The following is a 22,609-nucleotide window of genomic DNA, read 5'->3' as shown; positions in this document are numbered from 1 at the left end:
AGGGTCTATAGAATTGGGCTTTTCATGCCAACATTTTTCAAAATTTCTATTTATTTATTTTTGGCTGTGCCGGGTCTTCATTGATATGTGGGCTTTTCTCTAGTTGCAGTGCTGAGCGGGGGCTTCTTTCTAGTTGCGATGCGCAACTTTGGTCTCTGCGGTGGCGGAAGCAGGAACTGGGTCGAGGTTTGGAGTTCGATGTGGAGGTGTATGCACCGTCGCCCCTGCACATGCCTGCACACACACGCACACTCGTGCACACATGGCTAAGAGCAGGCCTCTCATGGTCTGTCGATCTGGGTCCACCTGCGGAGATGCACCTGTCTGTCCCCCGGTGCAGGGAGGGAAAGCAGGTGGTCACCTGTACCGTCACCAGCAGGGCCAGGTCCGATGCCCACGTGGCGATCTTGGGTGGTTGTGGCGCTGGCCGATGGCAGTGTGGGTTGACAGAGGTGAGGACTAGGGTCACTGGGAGCCTCACCTGAGCTCACCGGAGGAGCCTTCACCCTCGAAGGACTGAACGGCAGCAGTGCTGGCTGGTCCTGCACAAGCTCCCTGAGCCCCAGGCGTGCACTTTGAGAGGGGCGTGTGGGGCTGACACGCGTCTTCAGGCACTGATTCCATCTCCCCTCTCGGACCACAGGGGATCCCGTGAGAGACGGGCTTCCCGGGAAGTCCTGCACCTCCTGGGTCTGGCAGGTCACAGAAGGTGGTTTTTAATTAACCTGAGGAGTTAAGTCAGTGTCCAGAGGTGAGGCAGGAAGTTCTGGAATGGTGAGTGAGAACGAGTCCGTGTTCCCCAAGCTGCATTTGCCCTCATATTGGAGGCTTTGTGGAATCTGAGATGCTTGGCAGACTAGTAATGATTCGCCCCAACATTCCAGGCCCCTCTGGCCTTCCACTGAGGTAGCCTCAGGTCCGCCTCAGGAGTTCCTCTCTGTGGACTGTTCTGCTGGCTGTTGAAAGCTCTTCTCTTCAGCCCTCAGGAGGAATCTGAAATAACAACGGGATCATCCCAGGAGGCAGCCTCTAAAAATTTCAGGGAAAATAGGCATGCAGTCTACGGTATGAGAATCTACAATGAAAAATAAATTTTAAAAGTTGGAAGTTCTCAGAAACAGGATACTAGTGGTAGGAGATGAACTTGCGTATTTTTCAAGAATTCCACCCAAGGCTGCTCGTTGCCTGTGAGAGCTGGCGGAGGCTCCGTGCAAGCCAGACCTCCTTACCTCTGGTCCGAGCCCACCCAGGGAGGGTGGGGTCACCTGGGAGGCCCACCCCTTCCTTCCACTGCCATGTCAGGCCTGGCCTGCAGCTTCGTGTTTTCTGTCTCTTCCCAGTTCCTGGCCCAGTTGATGGTGTTCCTCATTGGTTTTGTGAGCTCTGTGTTCTGCGGGCACCTGGGGAAGCTGGAGCTGGACGCCGTCACACTGGCAATTGCTGTACGTACGGGGCTCGCCAGCTCAGAGCTGGGAAGCCATCTGTGTGTTCATTTCCTCCTCCGGCTCTTACAGATGATCAGAGTGTAGGGGTTTCAGGGAAGACACATACGTGTCTGAATCTCTCACTGTTGGAGGCCACTGATCTGAAAGGGGTTTCACTGGACTAATCCCCAGGTGTGGGCAGGGCTGTGACCATGTTTCCATCCTTAGCCTACCTCTCCTTCCCCAGGGAACCGCCCCGGTTATGTGTTTCCTCAGGCGCCAGGCTCCGGGTGGGATGTCTTTGGAGGGCCCAAATTCTGTCTGCCACGTCAGCTAGCTTCCCATCCCTGGAGCTCTGGCTCCCACCCTGACCCCACATCTGGGAGAAGGGAATTGTTCACCAGTAGAAACCCTCACGCCTCCCCCAGCCCTTGATTTGTCTCTTCTCCCGAGATGCCAGAATATGAAAATCTGGGTGCCTGGGTCCAAACCTGAAATCGGGAGGAGGGGCTTCCCTGGTAGTCCAGTGGTTAAGAATCTGCCTTTCAGTGAAGGGGACATGGGCTGGATCCCTGGTGGAGATCCCTTGTTGCTCCACAACAAAGACCCAGCTCAGCCCACCCCCCAAATAATAATAAAACTTTAAAAAATTTAAATAATAAAAATTTTAAAAATCAGGAGGAACCAGTCCTCTCTGTACCCCAGATGTGAGCCCCACAACCACAGAGAGGTGTTGCCCTCAGCCATGGTTGCTGGCCTGGGGGCCTTGCTGGCCTGTTCATTTGGGCCAGCAGATGTTTCGCTGAAGTTCTTGCCGCAGGTGTGTCCTCTGAAAGGCACACATCAGCCTCCCGCACCTGGTCCCTCGGGCATTTGAACTTGCCACCTCTGAGCCTGCAAGGTGCTCTGAACCATCCCCAGGGCCTCGTGGATTGCTTTGCTTTCAGGGAGGAGCATGGACAACCCCAGTTTAATTATCCTTTTTGGTCTCTGATGTTTGGATATTTGGGGAACTCCGCAAGCTTCCCACAGATCCTTCTTGGCCACGGAAGTACAGGAAAACTGGTGCTTCCAGGCTGGGCCTGGCGGGGACTACTGTCCCCGGTGCCTCCTGCAGATTCGGGGGGTAGCAGGTGGAGGCAGGCAGGGCCTCAGATTTCCCTGGTTTGGGTGTGCTGTGGACGCTGGAAGGCCTCTGGCACGAGTCTTGGCTCTGAGACTTGCTTGTGCTCTCGCAGAGTCCTTCAGGGGGTTGTGTGGGTCATCACTAGCAAGTGGGCTCACCCAGGACTGCTCTGTGCCATGCTGCAGGCCCCTTAAGAAGGGCTCATGGTCCTCAGAACCTGGGAAAAAGGTGCCCAAGACCTGGGGAGCAAATGCCTAAGAAAGAATAATGCAGTGTGGTCACCACAGCCTTGAATGTCCTTTCCTCCCAGCACTTTGTCTGTCCTTTAATTCAGGGCATGGGGAGGTCTGTGCACAGGCTCCGGGTGGGGTGCTGAGGGCTCCAGGGCTCTCACAGGCAGACGGGGAACCTGCCCCCAGCCTCCTCCCTGGTTTGTTCCCAGGTGGTCAACGTTACTGGTGTCTCGGTGGGGTTCGGCTTGTCTTCTGCTTGTGACACGCTTATCTCCCAGGTGAGTAGCAGCCCCGGGTCAGGTCACTCCCCCCACCAGTTGGAGGGTGGAGTCCCCCAGGGCAAACCCTTGCCACATTTTTCAGCTCTCCTGCTACCTCTAAAGTGTGGCCGCAGGTCTCTCTGGTCTGGGAAGTGGTGTTTTTCTCCATGACTGCTGCTACATCTTGACAGATAGGGGATGTTTTGAAAAAGTCCCTTTTATCACTTCCAACCTTGTGGAGCTTGGTATGTCCAAGGGTCCTCAAACATGCATGTGTGTCAGAGTCACTTGGGGGCCCCCCACCAGCCATAAGCCTGAAGAACCAGGTCTCGGGGGTTGGGTGGGGAGTGTCCTGACTGGTTGTGTATGCTGGTTCCAATTTCAAGCTGCCCAAGATGTCATTGAGCTGGCTGGGGAGGGATGTGCATGGTGGGTTTTGTAAGCAATGGGAGCTGGCTCCAGTGCCTCCCCCATCCCCAAGTTTCTGCATCAGTAGGTCTGGGGAGGGGGAGGCCCAGGACATCATATTTCTAATAGGTTTCCAGGTAAGGCCACCCTGACTGCACATTAGGATTACATGGACATGGGGAGATTTTACAAATTATTGGTGTCTGGGACCTACTCTGGACCAGTTAAGTCCAGACTTATCTTTATCAAGCCCCTGTCATCAATGATTTAATAATGTTCCCCAAATTCAACATCCATTTATGATAAAAGCTCTTCAGAAAATAGGCACAGAAGGAACGTACCTCAACATAATAAAGACCACACAGAAAAAGCCCCTGGTTCTGGGAAAGACTGAAGTCAAGAGAAGGGGGCAGCAGAGGATGAGATGGTTAGATAACAGCACTGACTCAATGCCATGAGCTTGCACAAACTCCGGGAGATGGTGAAGGACAGGAAGGCCTGGTGTGCTGCAGTCCATGGGGTTGCAAAGAGTCAGACATGACCGAGTGACCAAACAACAATGATAAGGTCACAGCTAACAAACTCAATGGTGAAAAGCTGAAAGCTTTTCCTCTAAGATCAGGAATCAGACAAGGATGCCCTCTTGCTCCACTTTTATTCAACATAGTATTGGAAGTCCCAGCCATAGCAATCAGAAAAGAAAAAGAAATACAAGAAGTCCCAATTGGAAAGGAAGAAGTAAAACTGTCACTGTTTACAGATGACATGATGCTATACATAGAAAATCCTAAAGACACCACCAGAAAATACCTGGAGCTCACCAATGAATTTGGTAAAGTCCTAGGACACAAAATTAATATGCAGAAACCTGTTGTGTTTCTATACCCTAACAATGAAATATCAGAGAAATGTTCCTTAGGTGATTCTGATGAGCAGCCGAGTTTGAGAACCACTGATACCTAAAATGTAGCAGTCTCTGGGGCCATCTGTCTCTTTATGAGGTGTGACTGGAGGCCTCTGGGGGACAGTGAGGGTGCCATTTCTGTGTTAATGCATTGGTTTTGACTGCACGCAGACGTTTGGGAGCCAGAACAAGAAGCACGTGGGCGTCATCCTGCAGCGAAGCGTGCTGGTGCTGCTGCTCTGCTGTCTGCCCTGCTGGGCACTCTTCCTCAACACCCAGCTCATCCTGCTGCTCTGCAGGCAGGACCCGGCCGTGTCCAGGTGAGATGGGCCACCCCCCGGCAGGATGGGTCCATCCCGGCAGAAAGATGGTGCCAGCCAGGTTCAGCCTCTGGGGGTTCCCAAGGCCAGGGACCAGGCCATGCACCAGGAGCGGGTTAAGCTGTCCTCAGCTGATTCTCCATACCTGGCCCATGGGATAACATACCGAGTCCTCATTTGGGTAACTTTCAGATAAATAGTTTTGGGTGAAATATGATCTGCAAACACCCTCTAAGTGAAATGGTGGTTCATGGTGTTGGTTCTCGGTTTTGTGATTCTTGGCCCTGGTTGATATTAAAATCACCTGAATGCTTTTAAAGCCCACCGCTGGGGAATTCCCTAGTGGTGCAGCAGTTAGGACTCTGTGCTTTCACTGCCAAGGGCCCAGGTTCGATTCCTGGTTGGGGAACTAAGATCCTGAAAGCTGCATGGTGTGGCAGAAAAAAAGAAACCCCCCTCACCTGGTCCCCTCCTCCAGCATTTTGTTCTTTTCATTTGTTTGTTAAAATATTTATTTATTTGGCTGCATACGAGATCTTTGATCTTGGTTGCCACCTGTGGGATCTTTAGTTACAGGATCTAGTTCCCTGACCGGGGATCGAACCCAGGCCCCCTGCATTGGGAACACAGGGTCTTAGCCACTGGATCACCAGGGAAGTCCCTAGCATTCTGGTTTAATTGGCCTGGGGTGCAGCCTGAGTGTCCACGTCTTTCAAAGCTCCCTTAGATGATTCTAAAATGTGACGCCAGGTTTGAGAGCCGCTGGTTTAGTTGATAAAGACCTTTTATGACTTTCTGCTCAACCAGTGGCTCTGAACCCAGGGGATGTTTGGAATGTTAGAGGACGTTTCTGGACATCAGAACTGGTATGGGGATGTCGCTGCTGGTAGAAACCAGAGATGCTCCAGAACATCTTGGGATGCACAGGACTGCCTCCACGGCAAGAATTACCCAGCCAGGGTGCCCAGTTTGAACCCCCTGTCCTGGACCTAGAGAGACTTGGGAGAACCAAAAACGGTCACTCGGGTCATAGGATGACGCACTCTGTGTAGATTCTGACAGTGCTCCAGCAGCTTCAGCCTGTATGTTTAGGAAGAGCCAGGCATGTGAAAGGCAGTGTTGCTGTGTCCTGCCTACCTTCTCCTGGAAACAGAGCACTCTGTCACTTTTTTCCTCTTCCTTGCACAGGCTTACCCAGACCTACGTCATGATCTTCATTCCAGCTCTTCCTGTAAGTGTCCACGGGGTAAGGGGGTCCCTCCTTGAGGTCCATGGGTAAAAAGGCAGTGGAGATGCCTTGAGCTCAGGGATCTGGTTCAGCCCTGCGATGATGCCCACATGAGGAGTTGGCTCCTTCAAGGAAGCGTGGTTTTCATCACACTCGGGAAAGACACAAACCTTTGTCTCTCGAGAAACACCAGGGTCAAGAGGGCTGCAGAAGCCGGGATCCCCGCTCCTACAGCAGAAGGGGCCTCTGCTCACCCACGGGGAGGAGCTCAGACTTCTTCTGTAGACGGTGAATCCTTGCCACCACGGACTCCCAGGGACCTCACCCGAAACTTTGAGGCTCTTGCTTGCTGAGCCTGAGGCACAGAAACCACGTGTGTGTCAGTGTTCAGGGGGCCCTTCCTGGTTGATGAACAAGCACAGCTATTTCATTCAGTTAAACACGCGGCCAGACTAGTCTGCTGAGCTGCTGTAACAAAATATCACAGGCTTAGACAACAGAAACCCATTTCTCACAGTCTCGGGGGCTGGCAGGTCCAAGGTCAAGGTGTCAGGGCTGGTTTCCTCTGAGGCCTCTCTCCTTGGCATGGAGACTCACCCCCAGTGTCGCTTGTCTGCCCAGAAGGACACAAGTCCTGCTGGATCAGGCCCCCTGCTGCAGTGGCCTCATTTAAACTTAATTGACTTTGGGCTTCCCTGGTGGTTCAGATAGTAAACAATCTGCCTCCAGTGCAGATTGGAGTATCAAACCCAGGTTCGATCCCTGGGTTGGGACGATCCCCTGGAGAAGGAGATGGCAACCCACTCCAGTATTCTTGCCTGGAGAATTCCATGGACAGAGGAGCCTGGCAGGCTGCAGTCCATGGGGTCTCAAAGAGTCAGAAACGACAAACATTTTCACTTTTAAAGACTTTATCGAATATGGTCACATTGGGCATGCGGGTTTCAGCATATGAACTGGGAGGGGATGTAATTCAGACCTCAGAAGCAGTCATTTGCTCTCATAATTGGCATTGTGGTCTTTATTTTTCCTTTTAAACTGAATATTCTTTTCTAAGATTTTTTTTTTTATGTAGACCATTTATTTAACATCTTTATTGAATTTGTTACAGTATTGCTTGTGTTTTATGTTTTGGGTGTTGTTTTTTTTTTTTGGCCCTGAGACATGTGGGATTGTAGCACTCCAACTAGGGACCAAGCTGGCATGTGTGTGCTGGAAGGTGAAGTCTTAACCACTGGACTACCAGGGAAGCCCCTGAACTGAATATTCTTGAATTTTTTCCACCAAATAGGACTGCAGCCTAATCTATAGAGGGGGGCGCCCACCCAGAGTTTGCAGGGGCCTCCTGCACAGCCCAGTGCCCCCAGGAGAGTCCCAACCAAGCACCCAAGGAAAACGCTCCTCCAGCCCCACCTGGGGGTGCTTGGAGCATGTTCGCCCATAAGAGAGATGTCCGGACTTAGGGTTCCCGCCTTGCCCCCAAGCCTCCTGAGAGGGCCCCTGCCTGGACCTCCTCTGGGAATGGAGGGCAGGCAGGCCGAGGTCCCAGCTCTCCACTGTGAGGCCGGCCAGGGTGCTGACCTCTGTCCCCTGTTGTCTTGCAGGCAACCTTCCTTTACACGTTACAAGTGAAGTACCTGCTCAACCAGGTAACTTGACTCTCCTGTCCTGTGGGGGTGAGGGCATCTCTCCTTTCAGGGGTCAGGGAGACTGGGTGGAGAGGCTCGCCTATCCGGAGCCCCTGTGGGGCGTTTCCCCGAGGGGTGCACGCAGGGCTGAGGAGTCAAGGAGAGGACAGGTTGTTATTGGCACTGGAAGAGTCGGATCTGGTTCCCATTTGGAAATATTGTTATTGGCCGGTCGGCAGGGAGGATTCTTGGCCCTGTACTGTCGCCTGGGGGGGCAACCTTTCAGCTCCGGCCATCTGGGGGTGTGAAAGCACCCCCTTCCCCACCATGGAAAGTGCCTCATGTCATCAGGACTCTTGGTGGGTGACTAACAGCAGTGGCCAGAGCCCGGCTCTGTAGGTGTGGATTCATGTGTGGGACCGTCGACTTCCTTCCAGAAGGACCAGATAAATAGGGTGCCAGGTGGTGGTAGGGTACCAGCCCATGGGGGCAGGCTCTCCCGGGCTTGTGTGAAGGGGACAGGATGGTGGAGAAGGAAGCTTTCTAACTATTTAACATCCTTCAAGTTAAGCTGTTATCCTGGTAATGGAACAACAACGTTTCACATTTTTATAGTATCAGAATTGTATACTTGAAATGCCTGTCAAGAGGCAGAAACCAGCATGTGCCCTGGACTCTGGGCTGTCCCCTCATAGTTTGTTATCCCGTTTCAGGGCCTTTGCCCTGACTGTCAGCCCCCCAACAAACGTGGGGCTCCTGAGTGATTGAGTGAGGAGTGGGTGTGAGGACCCCTCCCTGAAGGCCCTGAGGCAGGAGAGACGACCTGGAAGGAGTCCTGAGCCGAGGGGTCAGGAAGGTGACTCGAGTGGTGGAGGACCCGTGGGTTTCGCGAGGTGGGAAGGAGTGGGGGGCGCAACCCAGACTGGGGGGAGGCGTGCAGTGGGAGCCTGGACATGGAAGGGGGTTGCCCAGGCTGACTAGATGCAGGAGAGAAGGAAAAGATGGCGCCGCCGCCTATGGGACACATGAAGGACAGGTTACTGGGGTCACTTAAAGGACGGAGGATGCAGAAAGGTGAGGGGCAGGCTCGTGGGGACACAGTGGGGGCTGTGCAACGGGCCAGCCCCTCCTCGGTGCCTCTGCTGTTTCTCCTCTCTTTTCCCTCAGTGGGATCCCACCCAGGCCCCCTCTGCCAGGTGGTCCCACAGCCTCTACCTGAAATGCACATCAGGTCACCTGCCTCTCCTGCTGAAACAGACCAGGGCTCCCGGTGAACAGAGTGCTTGGCAAGGTCCTGGTCTGGCCTCTGAGCCCACGGCCATGAGCCCGCAGGACGCAGAGCAGCCAGGGGAGCGCAGGTCTCAGTGCACAGAGCTGGGGGAAAAGATCTGAAGGATGGTGTGGAGGGAGGGCGGAGCAGAGGAGCCGCAAGCAAGTGGCCAGCACCCGCCTGCCCTGCAGAGTGACCGAGCCCTCCCTCCCCAATTGCTGTGTCCAGAGATATTGTGCCTTCCATGGGAAATCCAGACTGCTTTTTAAAATTAATGAATGAATGATGGCTGCACTGGGTCTTCATTGCTGCTCGAGGGCTTCCTCTTTTGGGAAGGGGGCCCTAGCGCCCAGGCTCAGCAGCTGGGGTGCCTGGGCTCAGTTAGCCTGTGGCATGTGGGATCTTCCGAGACCAGGGATTGAACCTGTGTACCCTGCATTGGCAGGTGGATACTTAACCACTGGACCACCAGGGGAGTCCCGAGATGTTTGATTTATACTGTGTTTTCGAAGAACAGAATTTCTAACAGCCTGTGATTTTGGGCATGATGCTTTACAAGGAGGTAGCGCTTTTTAAAAATTGGGATAGAGCTGATATACAATATTCTATAAGTTACAGACATACAATATAGTGATTCACAATTTTTAATTCCCAAGTATCCTTATTATAAAATATTGGCTACATTCCCTGTGTTGTGCAGTATGTCCTTGTAGATTATTTAACTCACACATATTAATAGTGGTTTCTACCTCCTAATTCCCTCCTCCTATATTGCCCCTCCCCCTTCTCTCTTCCCGCTGGTAACCACTGGTTTGGTTGTGAGTCTGTTTCTGTTTTGTTACATTCACTAGTCTGTTTTATTTTTTAAATTTCATACATAAGTGATAGTATACAGTATTTGTCTTTCTCTGACTTAATTCACTGAGCATAATGCCTTCCACGTCCACCCATGTTGCTGCAAATGGCAAAATGTCATTCTTTTCCATGGCCGAGTCATCGTCCATTGTATATACACACCACATCTTCTCTCTCTGCTCATCTGAAAGGTGACGTTGTATGGTGAGGTGACCCCTTGCGGTGGGCGGCCCCTTCCACTTGGGGGAAGCAGTGCTTCCTGACTTCGTCACAGCTGACTTTCTCTATGTCCGTTTTCTGTCCTAATGCTGCGAGGAGAGATGTCAGCCCTGGTCCCACGTCACTTCACTCTCACGCCTTCAGTGGGTCAGAGATGTTGGGAGGCCTGGATCTGCTCGTGTCCGTCCCCCACCCCAGGGTCATAGCATCCCCTTAGGTCAGTCCCTGACCTTCAGCGTTGGTCCAGGTGTCTGCGGAAGGTGACGTGTTCACACTGCTCCTGTGCACGAGCCGTCTCTCGTCCGCCCTCTTTGCCGCTTCCTTCTCTCCTGCCGTGTGTCCGTGGCCAGAAAGATGCCCTTCCTGCCGATCCAGAGGAGCGGGTGCCCAGTGGACAGGAGCAGCAGTGCAGGGACACCTGTGACAGCCGCCCTGCTGGCCACGAGGACGCCTGTTTGGGTGGCAGTCGGCGGTCCCCATGGGTCTCCAGCACGGCCTCTCGTTTCAGGGAATCATCCTGCCCCAGATGGTGACCGGCTTGGCTGCCAACCTGGTCAACGCCCTCGCCAACTACCTGTTTCTCTATCAGATGCATCTTGGGGTTATGTGAGTCCCGGGGAGTCCTGGGTCAGGGAGCGGGGCGGCCTCCTGTGGCTTTCCAGGGCAGGGTGGGGTGTCCACACTGACCCTCCTCCTTGGGCCACTCTGGACCCTGCGGGGGGATGCTGCTCTGGGAGGAGTGACCCGGGGCTGCTGTGTCACCAGCAGGACGGGGAGGGGGGCACCCCTCAGCGTGTTCTCTTCTGCCCAGGGGCTCGGCGCTGGCAAACACGGTCTCCCAGTTCACCCTGGCTCTCCTTCTCTTCCTGTACATCCTCGCCAAGAGGCTGCACCAGGACACCTGGGGAGGTAAAGGCCACCTTTCTCCTGCCTGGACACGACTCCTGTCTCGGCTCGAGCCCCTGCCCGGTGGCCGTTTGTGTCACAAGCAACCGCATCTGTGTCCCGCCCACAGGCTGGTCCTGGGAGTGCCTGCAGGACTGGGGCCCCTTCTTCCGCCTGGCCATCCCCAGCATGCTGATGCTGTGCATCGAGTGGTGGGCCTACGAGATCGGGAGCTTCCTGAGCGGTCAGCGTGGGGCCGGCCGGTGGCGGCTGGGGGACGGCCAGGGCCCGTGGGAAGCACACGGTCACCCGTCCCTCTCCCACAGGTGTCCTCGGCATGGTGGAGCTGGGAGCCCAGTCCATCGCATATGAGCTGGCCGTCATCGTGTACATGGTGAGTGTACAAGCCCGTCCTGGGGTGGGGCTATGTGCTTCCCTCCAAAGAGTGCTGAGCACAGGCGCTCAGCATGTACAGGTTGTGAAATAATTGCTGAAGGGCACATTTCACCCTGGAGCCTGGGAGGGTCCTTCTGTATGGCAGGGGGTGTTCCCTGTGAGCTGGAGGGCCTTGGGGAGACGGTCCAGAGGACTGGGTCGCTGCCGGTCCTCCGACTCCTAACGCGGTCCCAATCCGAAGGACTCAGTTTAATGGCGCGCTTGTCAAACATGCGGACTCTTTTCCTGTTTCATGACACAGATGCAGTGGGGACAGGTGGGGGATAAAGGTGATGGTGCTGCAGGCAGGAAGGGCTGAGCTCCACTCCCACCTTCCTCTGTTGCCTCTGGAAACTCGGTGACACTTGTAGGTTAGACCCCCAAGGAATGAAAACAGATGTTTGTACTGAAGTTCCTAGCAGCGCTGTTCATGATTGCCAAGAGATGGCAGTGTCCCACGTGCCCAGGCATGTGCCTGGGGATGGCTGAGTGGACCCCATGTGTGGACAGGATGTTGTTCAGGCAGAAGAAGGAAGAGGGTGCTGATGCTCTGGAGGAGAACCCTGGTCATCAAAGGCTTTGACTCTCTTTTACTGAAAGCATCAGCTGGATGTTCTGAAGGGCTTTGTCCTCCCCAAGTGTCACCTTAGAAATGCACCTGGGAGGTGGGAACAGAAGGGCCCGTGGTGTGGGAAGGACCAAGGTACACACAGGTGTGTGTGTACACATAGGACTAACTGGAGGACTGATTTTCAGCATCGCTGTCGGCTCCCCTCCTCGTTTCAGGTCCCCACAGGCTTCAGCGTGGCTGCCAGCGTCCGGGTGGGGAATGCACTGGGGGCCGGGGACATCGAGCAGGCCAAGACATCCTCCGCCGTCGCCCTGCTGATCACAGGTGCCTAGACTCAGGGACGTGCCCACAGCCCCCATGCCCTTCCCTGCAGACCCCCTTTCTCACCGTTTGCTTCTCCTGCCATCTGACCTCCAGGGCTCTTTGCTGTCATCTTTTGTGTCCTGCTGTTAGGCTGCAAGGATGTTGTGGGTTACGTTTTCACCAAGGACCGGTGAGTGTGGAGGTTTTCCTGAGATATGAATCTGCAGCAGAGATGGTTGGTGGGAGCTGGGCCTCCTGGGTGGTTGCATCTTGGTGGGGAGCCTGAGTCACCTCCAAGATCAGACACGCGGTTGTTACCTGGAAAGAACGGATAGGACGTAGGAACTAATTTATAATCTAGAAGCCAACTCAGTGGGCATGGGTGGCGGTGTACGTTTCTGCTAGTGGAGTACTCACATCTATTAAAGATGGTAACTCCCTTTGGGTACCATCGTCTCCATCTTCACTGAAGTACTTCCTTCCCAACAACACAAGTCATCTTGGTGGCCCAGAAGCTGCCCGAGTGCCTGGATGGCAGTAGTCTTGTAATGTGTTTGTCCATCTGAACTGAAGTGGAACTCTCACCCCTGAGCTGTCTCCACACATCACATTATCAATCAATCACTGAAGAATTCTTGCACCAGCAAAGTCCCCCGTGCTCTGCAGATCCTGTTAGGTTGGTTTGATAGCTTTCGTCCACAAGGCCACAGTGCATGCTGACTTGGTAGCTATATTGTGCTGTTACCCCGTCCTTCTTTTTATTTATTTATTTATTTTTGCTGAACCATGTGACATGTGGGATCTTAGTTCCCCAACCTGGGATCGAACCCACACCCCCTGCATTGGGAGTGCAGAGTCTTAACCACTGGACCACCAGGGAAGTCCATAACCTAGGATTCTTTTGTCAGCAGTTACAAAATGCAGAGTTGACTTGTCCCTCCTAGATTCACAAAGCAGGTGGTGTGGACGAAACTGACCCTCAGACTCTATGCCTCAGGAATCTGTCTTTTGACTTCTGGTGGTGGGTTGTCACCTTTCAGCCTCTGCCGTTTTGCTGTGAAATGTCTGAATATCCCTCACATCAGAGTGAGTCAGATGTAGCCAGAGATCATGCTCAGCTTCTTCGCTTGATCAGAAGTCTGTCCTGCAGGATGGCTTCAGCAGGACCTGGTAGGAAGTTTGATTCTGAATCTGTGCACTTTTGGAAAATCAAACAGAGCAGGGAATAGAGTGAAAAACAAGAGGTCCACCAATGGGATTTTTGATGGAATTAGGAGACATAGAAAACTCACAAAATTGAACTATTTGTGATATGGCCAAGCTCAGCTGAAACTGGCAGAACTAATGACACATTCTGATGATGACACAGATGCCTGACCCAAACAAAGGTCAAAAAGGCAGTGTGTCCCTCTATGCAGTCAGAAACGGGGAAATTACTGAAAAAACATAGTTTTCTTAAAGCAGAAGAGACTAGTTTGCACAACTTTTGCAAGTACATTTAAAATCTGGGGAAACAATTTCTCAAAACTTGTGCTACCAACAATAACCTATTGTATAGCACAGAATTATACTCAATGTTTTGTAATAACCTATAAGGGAAAATAATCTGAAAACGTATATACATATGTATCTGTATAACTGAATCCCTGTGCTAACACCTGAAACTAACACAACATTGTAAATCAACTGTGCTTCAATACAAATTACAAAAAAAAAATTTAATTAAAAAATCATTCTAGAAAACCTAGGAGGTCTAAATAGATCAACTTGTTTAGATGAAATAAGAAGTAGTTATTTTTAAAATACCAGGGAACTTCCCTGGTGGTCCAGTGGCTAAGACTCCAAGCTCCCAATGCAGGGGACCTGGGTTCTATCCCTGGTGAGGGAACTAGATCCCACATGCTGTGACTAAGAGACCCTGGATGCCACAGCTAAGACCCAGTACAGCCAAATAAATAAATAAATAATATATATATATATATATATATAAAGCACCAACTCCAGGGACTTCCCTGGTGGTCCAGTGGTTAAGACTGTGCTTCCAGTGAAGGGGTCCTGGGTTCAGTCCCTGGTTGGGGAACTAGATCCCACATGCCTCGCAGTATGGCCAAAAATTTAAAAAATGAAAATAAAAGCATCAGCTCTAGAGGGTTTCAAAGGAGAGTTCTATGAAATCTTTAAGACGTAGATAATCCCAATGCTGCCTTAACTGTTCCAGAAAAAGGAAAACTTCCTCATTCTGTGTAGGAAGCGAGTATGTTGGTTCTGAAAGCTGACGAAGTTTTCACATTAAAAAAGAAAGCAATCCACGGGCCAATCTTCCTAATTAATATCGATTTTAAAATCCAAAATAAAATATGAGTAGATAGGATTCAGCAGCACATTAAAAATAATATATCCTGATGGAATATAAATATAGAGGCTTCCCTGTTGGCTCAGTGGTGGAAAGTCCGTCTGCCACTTCAGGAGACACAAGTTTGATCCCTGGTCCAGGAAGAACCTACTTGCACAGCAAGTAAGCCTGTGCGCCACAACTACTGAGCCTGTGCCCTGGAGCCTGGGAGCCTCGACTACTGAGCCCATGAGACCTAGAGCCCGTGCCCTGCAATAGGAGAAGCCACTGCAATGAGAAGCACCCCACCACCGTAAGGAAGGGTAGCCCCTGCTCACCACAACTAGAGAAAAGCCCACACAGCAACGAAGACCCAGCACAACCAAAAATAAATATATAAGATTTTTAAAAAGTGAATGTAATATATGAGGCAGAAAAATCAAGGTGCAGAACACCATGGAGAGAATGTCAGAACATGAAATGATACATCAAGTCCAGGAGGGGAAAGAAGAATATGTATTTGTGCTTGCTTTTATTTTCATGAGCACTGGACAAATACAGTGCCCAGAACTGTTCCTTGGTTTGGGGGCAGGTCACGGGAGGACTGGGCAAGGAATGGAAATAAAATTTTCCTCCATATGCTTTTCACATTGTTTAATTTATTTTAATCATTGGCATATGTTACCTATTCAAAAAGCAAAATAACATTTGAATAAAAGAACTGTACTTCTGTTCTTGTTTGGCAGGGAGGGGTGACCATCCTGTTTTGTGTTAGATTTCTTAATTATTTATTCATTCAACCAACATTTACTGCCAGACAACATTGTATGTTTCTTTGTTAACCACTTGAGGGAGTTGGGAATACTTGGCCGTTCTGGCTCCTGGCAGTGTTTTTCTGTCTCTAGCTGTAGAGGTGAGGGTCAAGGCCGGCTCTGTAAACTCTATCTGTGGCCTTTAGAACTTGCCAGCCTGGTTCCCTGGAGGGAGCCTGACCCTTACCCTGTTGTGCTTCACTCAGACACTTGGAGGGGACATGCGTGGAATTGTGTGAAAAGAAGGATGGCTCTATAACCCCCATTTTATTTTGTGGGGTACAGCAGAGGAGTACAGAATCACTTGATTGATTGACTTTCATTTTAATTTTATTGGTGTCTAGTTGATTTATAGTATTGTGTTAAGTTTCAGGTGTACAGCTAAATGAATCAGCTATATATATACATATATGCATTCTTTTTCAGTGAAATCATTTGGCTGAACTGTTTATGTTGACCACAGGGACTGTATGTTTTCTAAAAGTCTTGAGATACTGCATACAGTGGTTTCCACTGCAGACCAAGACAAGGTAGGACTGTCCCTGAAAAGGATGTTGGCTAACCTGAGTCTGTTAGCTACACACAGAAACGGAGCCCTGCCAGGCGGTCACAATTATGGTCACCAGGAACCACACTGCCCTCTTCTCTGCCCATGTCTGCCTCCCAGTCATGCTCTGCTTTGTTCTCCTAACAGAGAGATCATCTCGCTGGTGGCCCGGGTGGTTCCGATTTATGCAGTTTCGCATCTCTTTGAAGGGCTGGCTGTGAGTACTGTGCGGTACCTCCTCAGCCACCTTTACGATCCTCGAGTTTCTGCTGATGATGGTAGATTTTAATGGAGAAGAGCGGCCAGGGAGGTGGGATATTCCTCTCACATCCACTTCACGAGGTCCTGGACTTGAGGCAGAGTCCCCTGAGGTGGGGGGTGCCGGGGTGGGCATCATGGGGCAGCCTGAGCCGTGTTCACACAATGACTGGCGTCTGCCTGCAGTGCACCTGTGGAGGCATCCTGCGAGGCACTGGGAACCAGAAGGCGGGCGCCGTCATCAACGCCGTTGGGTACTACGTGCTTGGTCTTCCCATCGGGATCTCCCTCATGTTTGCTGCTGGACTTGGACTGCTGGGTAAGCCTCCCCCCAGGGCAAGAAGAGCCGGGATCACGGGCCCGGGAGGTGGCTGTCAGAGCTCGGAGACAGTTTTTGAGATGGGGCTTTAAAAGAACAGAGAAATGGGTGACTGCCCAGCTTTGATTTGTAAAATAATACTTGGGCGTATATCAGCGTTAATACGTGATTACACTAAAACCTGAGCACACTAGCGCTGGGTGCAGTCGAGACAATGCTCGCCTGTATCCCTCAGCTCCTGGCCAGCTCAGAGGCGGAGACGTCATCTGATACGGAGACTCAGCTTTCAGGTCAATGTGTCTCGTATGTTGCACATTTTTCCAGTTCAATAATATTTTAGTGAAAAATATGGGAGATGTCCAAAGAATGGAGTTGCCAAGGCAAACTTCATTGGTGTAGAAAATTATTTATTCTGAGTTTCTGGCCTTATTCATATTTTTGAAAATCATTTTAAATCTTATTTTCTGGCAGCTTGTGAGATCTTAGTTCCCCGACCAGGGATTGAACCTGGGCTCTTGGCAGTGAAAGTGCCAAGTGCTAATCACTGGACCTCCAGAGAATTCCTGGCATTATTCATATTTTGGGGTTTGCCAGTGACATAGCTAAGGAAAATATTAATATTATAGGAATTCACTTTAAAGTATAGATCTATGTCCCAAGAGCTGTACTAGGCCCACTCTGCTGTTTAACAAAAGCTCACCTACAGAGTGTACAGCATAGAGAGAGGTAAGAATCACCTTAAAAAAATGTTAGGGTACAAACTTGCAGTTGGAAAATAAGTCCTGGGGGTGTGATGTACAGCATGGTGACAGTCGCTCCCTCACTCTATCTTGTCCAATTCTCTGCAACCCCATGGACTGCAGCCCACCAGGCTCCTCGGTCCATAGGATTTTCCAGGCAAGAATACTGGAGTGGGTTGCTATTTCCCCTCCAGGGGATCTTCCCAACCCAGGGACTGAACTTGCATCTCCTGCTTTGCTGGTGGATTCTTTATGACTGTGCCACCTGGGAAGCTTGCAGTTAATAATACCTTGTTGTATATTTGAAAATTGCTGAGAGTAGATCTTAAAAGTTCTCTTCATAAGCAAAAAAAAATTGTGTAGCTGTGTGAAGTGATGGGTGTTAACTGAATTTATGGAGGTGGTCATTTCACAATACATACAAATATTGAATCATGATGTTATACACTGGAAATAATATAATGTTATATATTGATTCATATATAAAAAACATTGGGGGGAACTTCCCTGGGGGTCCAGTGGATAAGACTCCTTGCTCCCAATGCAGGGGTTCTGGGTTTGATCTCTGGTTGGGGAACTAGATCCCACATGCTACAATTAAGACCCAGTGTAGCCAAATAAATAAAAATTAGTATTTTTTTTAAAAAGCTGGGGACTCTGAGGAAGTGAGGGCTTTGTGAGAAGACAGTGGACACTCCCTATACCAACTGGTGTTGAAACTTGTGTCCCCTCTGGCAGGACATACTGTCCACCTACACTAGGAGCCCTAAGAAGCGTCAGGAGCTACAGGTTCTCACGGGCAAGGACAGAAAATCACAATGGTCATCCTAAGTCCCTGAGGCTTTTCCAACACCAATTTCCCGGGTCCTGCCCAGGGAATCCTGATAGCCATCCCATTTCAGCATTCCTCCTTGAGTCAAACAGGAATCTTTTCAATAGTATAGTGAAATCCTTGGAAATTTAACTCCTAGCTTTCAAAATACAGCTGGAGGTAGCTGGTATGGGCTTCCCAGGTAGTGTTAGTTGTAAAGAACCCACCTGCCAGTGCAGGAGATGCAAGAGACACGTGTTCAATCCCTGGGTCAGGAAGATCCCCTCAAGGAGGGCATGGCAACCCACTCCAGTATTCTTGCCTGGAGAATCCCATGGACAGAGGAGCCTGGTGGGCTAGAGTCCACGGGGTTGCAAAGAGTCAGAAGCGACTTAGCACGAACACACGCATGTAGCTGGTTATGTTTAAAACGGTCGGAGGAGCTTGTGGTTTCTGTGGAATGGGAACTTTCAGAAGAGGAAGGCTTTGCTTTCACTGGGACCACTGTAGGAGTGACAGGTTGACTGTTCTAAATATCAGGCTGATCACACCTGTAAAATGCAGTATGGGGTGATGGATACCAAGGAGCAGAGTTGAAAAACATGCACCAGATCTGGCCACCCAAGCCTTAAAGCATGAGCCCTATCTAGCTCTCTTCACCTTACCCAGATCTAGCCGGCTACAGACATAAACGTAGACCACCCACCAGGGACCAGCAAAGATTCTTCATGCCTGGCGGTAGCACAATTTGATGGAGACTCCATGGCAGGTGGCAGGGGAGGGGGAGGGAGCCACAGTGGGACAAAGGGGAGGCCCAGAAGTGGGGCGTCCTATGTGCCTGGTCAGTGGGCACATTTGCTTTTCTCTGGGTGGTCCTAAGTGGGAAAACGGGGCAGAAACTAGGGAGGCTGTCAGTTACAGGCCAAGGCTTGGACATTCTACATCAGTTATTGCAGAAAGTATTTAGCACATCCCTAAAGAATGATCTGGCCTCTCAGGAGTCTGACGTGAAGCAGGCTGGCTTCTCGGCTGTCAGTTACAGGTAAGGGCTTGGCTTCCTAGACAGGTTGCTTTAGATTGTGAGTCAGAGGTCTACTTTTGTATAAGATCTGATGACGGTGACCACTGTCAGCTTGGATATTCAGTCTCTCACAGCTTGGAGATTCTGACTCTTGGCCAGAAGAACCCTTGTCACTCGGGTCCCCCTCTGGGTCCTGTGTAAGTGTCTGGGGCAGAGTTTTTGGGTGAAAGCACAGTGTCTTAGCACCTGAACTGCCAGGGAATTCCCGACGTCTACGTTTGTAGAGTGGCAGAGTTTGTAGAGTCCGCTTGGTTGAGGAAGACAGGACAAGGTACTGGGAGTCTGGAGGTACTGTTAGAATTCGTTTGTCCTGGAATATTCACTTTTCCTAATAGCCAAGCATTATGGTCACACAGGCCAAAAACAGCCTCCAGATATTTGTTCTGAGATCCACAAACCCAGGAGTGGCCTCAGGGTTCTGGGCTTCCTAGAAACTCCTGGAAACCAAGAGTGAGCAGGGTGGAGGTTTCTGGCTCACTGTGGGCCCCTCCTCTGCCCTAAGAACAGATTCTCAGAAGTGATTTTGGAGAAACATGCTCCCCAGGGCAGCTGGCTTTCCACTGAGTTAACTTCTGTTAATTATCCCCACCTCCAGGTCTGTGGTCAGGAATCACCATCTGTACCATCTCTCAGGCTGTGTGTTTCCTTGGCTTCATTGCCCGGCTAAACTGGAAAAAAGCCTGCCAGCAGGTAACTATGGGCGCTGCTGTCTTGCCCTGGAAAACACACAGAACCAGCTTTGCCTTTCTTTCCCTTATTTTAGAAGGTTTTTTTTTAAATTATAAATGCTACCTTTTTAATCATTGTTTTATTGAAGTGTAGTTGATTTACAATGTCATGTGAGTTTGAGGTGTACAGCACAGTGACTCATTTATACACACACACACACAGATACATACATATACATATACATATATATATATATACTCTTTCAATTTTAAAAATGTTTTTTATTTTTTGGCCACACCACGTGGCATGTGGGATCTTAGTTCCCTGATCAGGGATTGAACCCATACCCTGTGCAGTGGAAGTGCAACATCCTAACCATGACTGCCAAGGAAGCCCCTTTTCTTTTTCAGATTCTTTTCCCTAATACAAAATATTGAGTATATATCATTGCTGTTTTAACTGGGCTTATTAACTCAGGTGTGAAGGACATCTGTTCCCCTTTGTTTATTCATTCAGTAGAAGAACAGAGGGTCTTTTCTTCCCTGGGTCCTATGCTAGACTTCTGCCTTGCTCCTGAACAGCCCATTTCAGGACAAGATTTAGAAGTGGAGAGAAAGGTGGGGTGCCAGCAACTATATCCTATTTGCCTTGCCTGGCTGCAGTTCACAGGGTTGCAAAGTCAGACACTACTCACCCACTGAACAAGATAAGATACCCGTGGGCATCTTTCTCTATGAACTTTCTAGGGTCAGGGCAGCATGTTAAGTAGGTGATAGAGAAAATGAATGAAGGAAGAGGAAGGGAGAATCCTGCAGTTGGTCCCCGACTTTCCTCGTCTTTTTTCCAGCCAACCTTCCCCATGCACTGGCCCCGAGTCAATCATTAGAAAAGAGGATTCCATGCTTGTTAACCGGAGAGGCTCCTGTGTTACCTGTCAGTGAGAGAAAATGGCTGGGTTTTTCCTCAACGAGGGTCAGGCCAGGTGTGTGACCGCACTGTGATGGAGCCTGTGGACTGACGTGTCTCCTCTCCTAGGCTCAGGTACATGCCAATCTGAAACGAAGTATGGCCAGGAACAGGACGGCCACTCTCCCTCAGGACCCACTTTGCCCAGGTATGATACACCTGCTCCTGCTCTTGGAAAGGCCCCTCTAGGTGTCCACAACTAGATTTGCTGTGCTGAGCTCCCATTTAAATAGGGAAATAATGTCTCAGCAACAAACGATAGGGAACATCCAGTTTCAGGTCAACAGCTGAAGTTTGTTTGCTTTAATTGCCGACTCAGACATGCCGCCATAGATGATTAAGAGTTGCAGGTGATCAGTTCAGTACTGGTGCAAGCGTTTAGGGTATTTTCCTTACTGTTCCTCTTCTGAAGTATCATGAGACTAAATCTAGGTCTGGGTCACTATCCTGTCTGGTTCTTAGAGGGTCCTTTACTGGGAAGGCTTGCATCTCCCGCCCCCCGACCCCAGCCCCACAATGTGCTGCGAACACTCTTGAATCACCTGTTAGGTCATCCTTTCCTCCACTGACCTTATTTTCTTTATGCGATGCTAATTTGATGGGTGCTGGCCCCTTGAACATTTCCCCTAAGCCTATTAAACTAGGTTTTCCCTGGTGGCTCAGTTGTAAAGAATCCACCTACCAGTGGAGAGGTGCAGGTTTGATCCCTGGGTCGGGAAGATCCCCTGGAGGAGGAAATGGCAACCCACTCCAGTATTCTCCATGGAAAATCCCATGGACAAAGGAGCCTGGCAGGCTATAGTCCATGGGGTCGCAAAGAGTCAGACATGACTTAGCAGCTAAACAACAACAAAAACTCTTAACCTAAAGAGCTACCTTACTTGGCTTTTTACGCAATGGGGCAGCTGGATCTAGTCAGTGTCTGTGGGTTTGAGGACAACACCTGAGCCAGGATTTTCTTTATTCTCCATGGTAGCAACTGCTTCCTGAATTATCATTCTCCCAGCTGGTACTGCATACGTGCTTTTCCTTTTATACAGATGAAAAATATCCTTTTAAGGTGCTGAGTTCCTTTTCCCCTCCAGTGGGCCCTGAAATCCATGGAGGAACGTTGATAAGAGATGTTGGACAGAAAGAGGAGACTCAGTCGGATCAGCAGATGCACCAAGAAGAGTGTCTTGAAGTCCATCCCAGGGCTGCGTGGAGGTTGTCCGGGAGACAGCTGGTGCTGCGGCGGGGGCTCCTGCTCCTGGCAGTCCTTGTCATCTTACTGGTGGGGATTTTAGTGAGAGTCTATGTCAGAGTTCCATGATGTGGCAAGAGAGAGAGAAAGCCAGGCCAAGGGATGCTTCTGAGCTTAAACGAACAGAAATTCATTGGCCCAAATGTTACTAAGCTGTGCTCATGGATGTCAAGAACTGAGAGTTCCAAGATATATTTCTGATGAAGAAAACGAACAAAGGTAAAAAGTATGTGCGAGTCCAAGACAACATTTGGGAGATTACATCCACCATCGTTTCCACCAAGGATCACTGTTTACCGGCTGCATCATGTAGGGCTTTGATTTTCTTCTGCTTAATATTTTTTTAGCCACAAACCCATATACTGAGCACTGAAAGATTCTTACTATTTGAATTATTTAAAATATATTTTACAATATATCTTCCTCATGCCTTAGATTATTATTCAGTGGGAAACAATATTGTTAATATTCCTTTGGACTCCAGATCTCAGGTACCGAGGGCGGTGGATGTGCTTAAGAAACTAAAAGGGGAGAAGACAGATTACCAAGAAGAAAGGAGTCAGGTGGCATCAGTTAGTTTGCCCGTATTCAGGGCCTGTCTGATCATTGGTATGGACCGATATGTTGCGGTGGGGGTGGGGGGAGGCGGCGGGGAGGGAAATGAAGGACCTGCACTTTGGTTTTTTTTTATTTATTTATTAGCTGTGCTGGGTCTTCATTGCTGCTCGGGCTTAGCTGTGGTGGGTGGGAGCTACTCTAGTT

At 50.2% G+C, this 22,609-nt stretch overlaps 1 protein-coding gene across 4 annotated transcripts in view; it reads left to right on the top strand.

Annotated features, from left to right (window-relative positions):
• The window catches only part of SLC47A1 (solute carrier family 47 member 1), a 39,185-nt gene extending 16,919 nt beyond the window's left edge, over positions 1 to 22,266 (top strand). For 2 of the 4 annotated variants that reach the window (XM_043903993.1, XM_043903995.1), the window contains exons 2-17: positions 1,341 to 1,442; positions 2,993 to 3,061; positions 4,527 to 4,675; positions 5,864 to 5,906; positions 7,508 to 7,552; positions 10,384 to 10,481; positions 10,687 to 10,784; positions 10,891 to 11,004; positions 11,087 to 11,154; positions 11,982 to 12,090; positions 12,184 to 12,259; positions 15,908 to 15,977; positions 16,205 to 16,337; positions 19,565 to 19,659; positions 20,674 to 20,752; positions 21,645 to 22,266. In XM_043903993.1, coding sequence (XP_043759928.1) covers positions 1,341 to 1,442; positions 2,993 to 3,061; positions 4,527 to 4,675; positions 5,864 to 5,906; positions 7,508 to 7,552; positions 10,384 to 10,481; positions 10,687 to 10,784; positions 10,891 to 11,004; positions 11,087 to 11,154; positions 11,982 to 12,090; positions 12,184 to 12,259; positions 15,908 to 15,977; positions 16,205 to 16,337; positions 19,565 to 19,659; positions 20,674 to 20,752; positions 21,645 to 21,916 — 1,620 coding nt within the window. In that variant the 3' untranslated portion in view covers positions 21,917 to 22,266. The remainder of the gene's footprint in view (positions 1 to 1,340; positions 1,443 to 2,992; positions 3,062 to 4,526; positions 4,676 to 5,863; positions 5,907 to 7,507; positions 7,553 to 10,383; positions 10,482 to 10,686; positions 10,785 to 10,890; positions 11,005 to 11,086; positions 11,155 to 11,981; positions 12,091 to 12,183; positions 12,260 to 15,907; positions 15,978 to 16,204; positions 16,338 to 19,564; positions 19,660 to 20,673; positions 20,753 to 21,644) is intronic. The other 2 variants (XM_043903996.1, XM_043903994.1) reach the window with 2 other exon arrangements.
• The last annotated feature ends 343 nt before the right edge of the window (positions 22,267 to 22,609 follow it).

Source organism: Cervus elaphus, chromosome 5 (genome assembly GCF_910594005.1).
Source record: "Cervus elaphus chromosome 5, mCerEla1.1, whole genome shotgun sequence".
Taxonomy (NCBI): domain Eukaryota; kingdom Metazoa; phylum Chordata; class Mammalia; order Artiodactyla; family Cervidae; genus Cervus; species Cervus elaphus.
The sequence above is the reverse complement of the archived record's forward strand: the minus strand, read 5'-3'. Positions and strand labels throughout refer to the sequence as shown.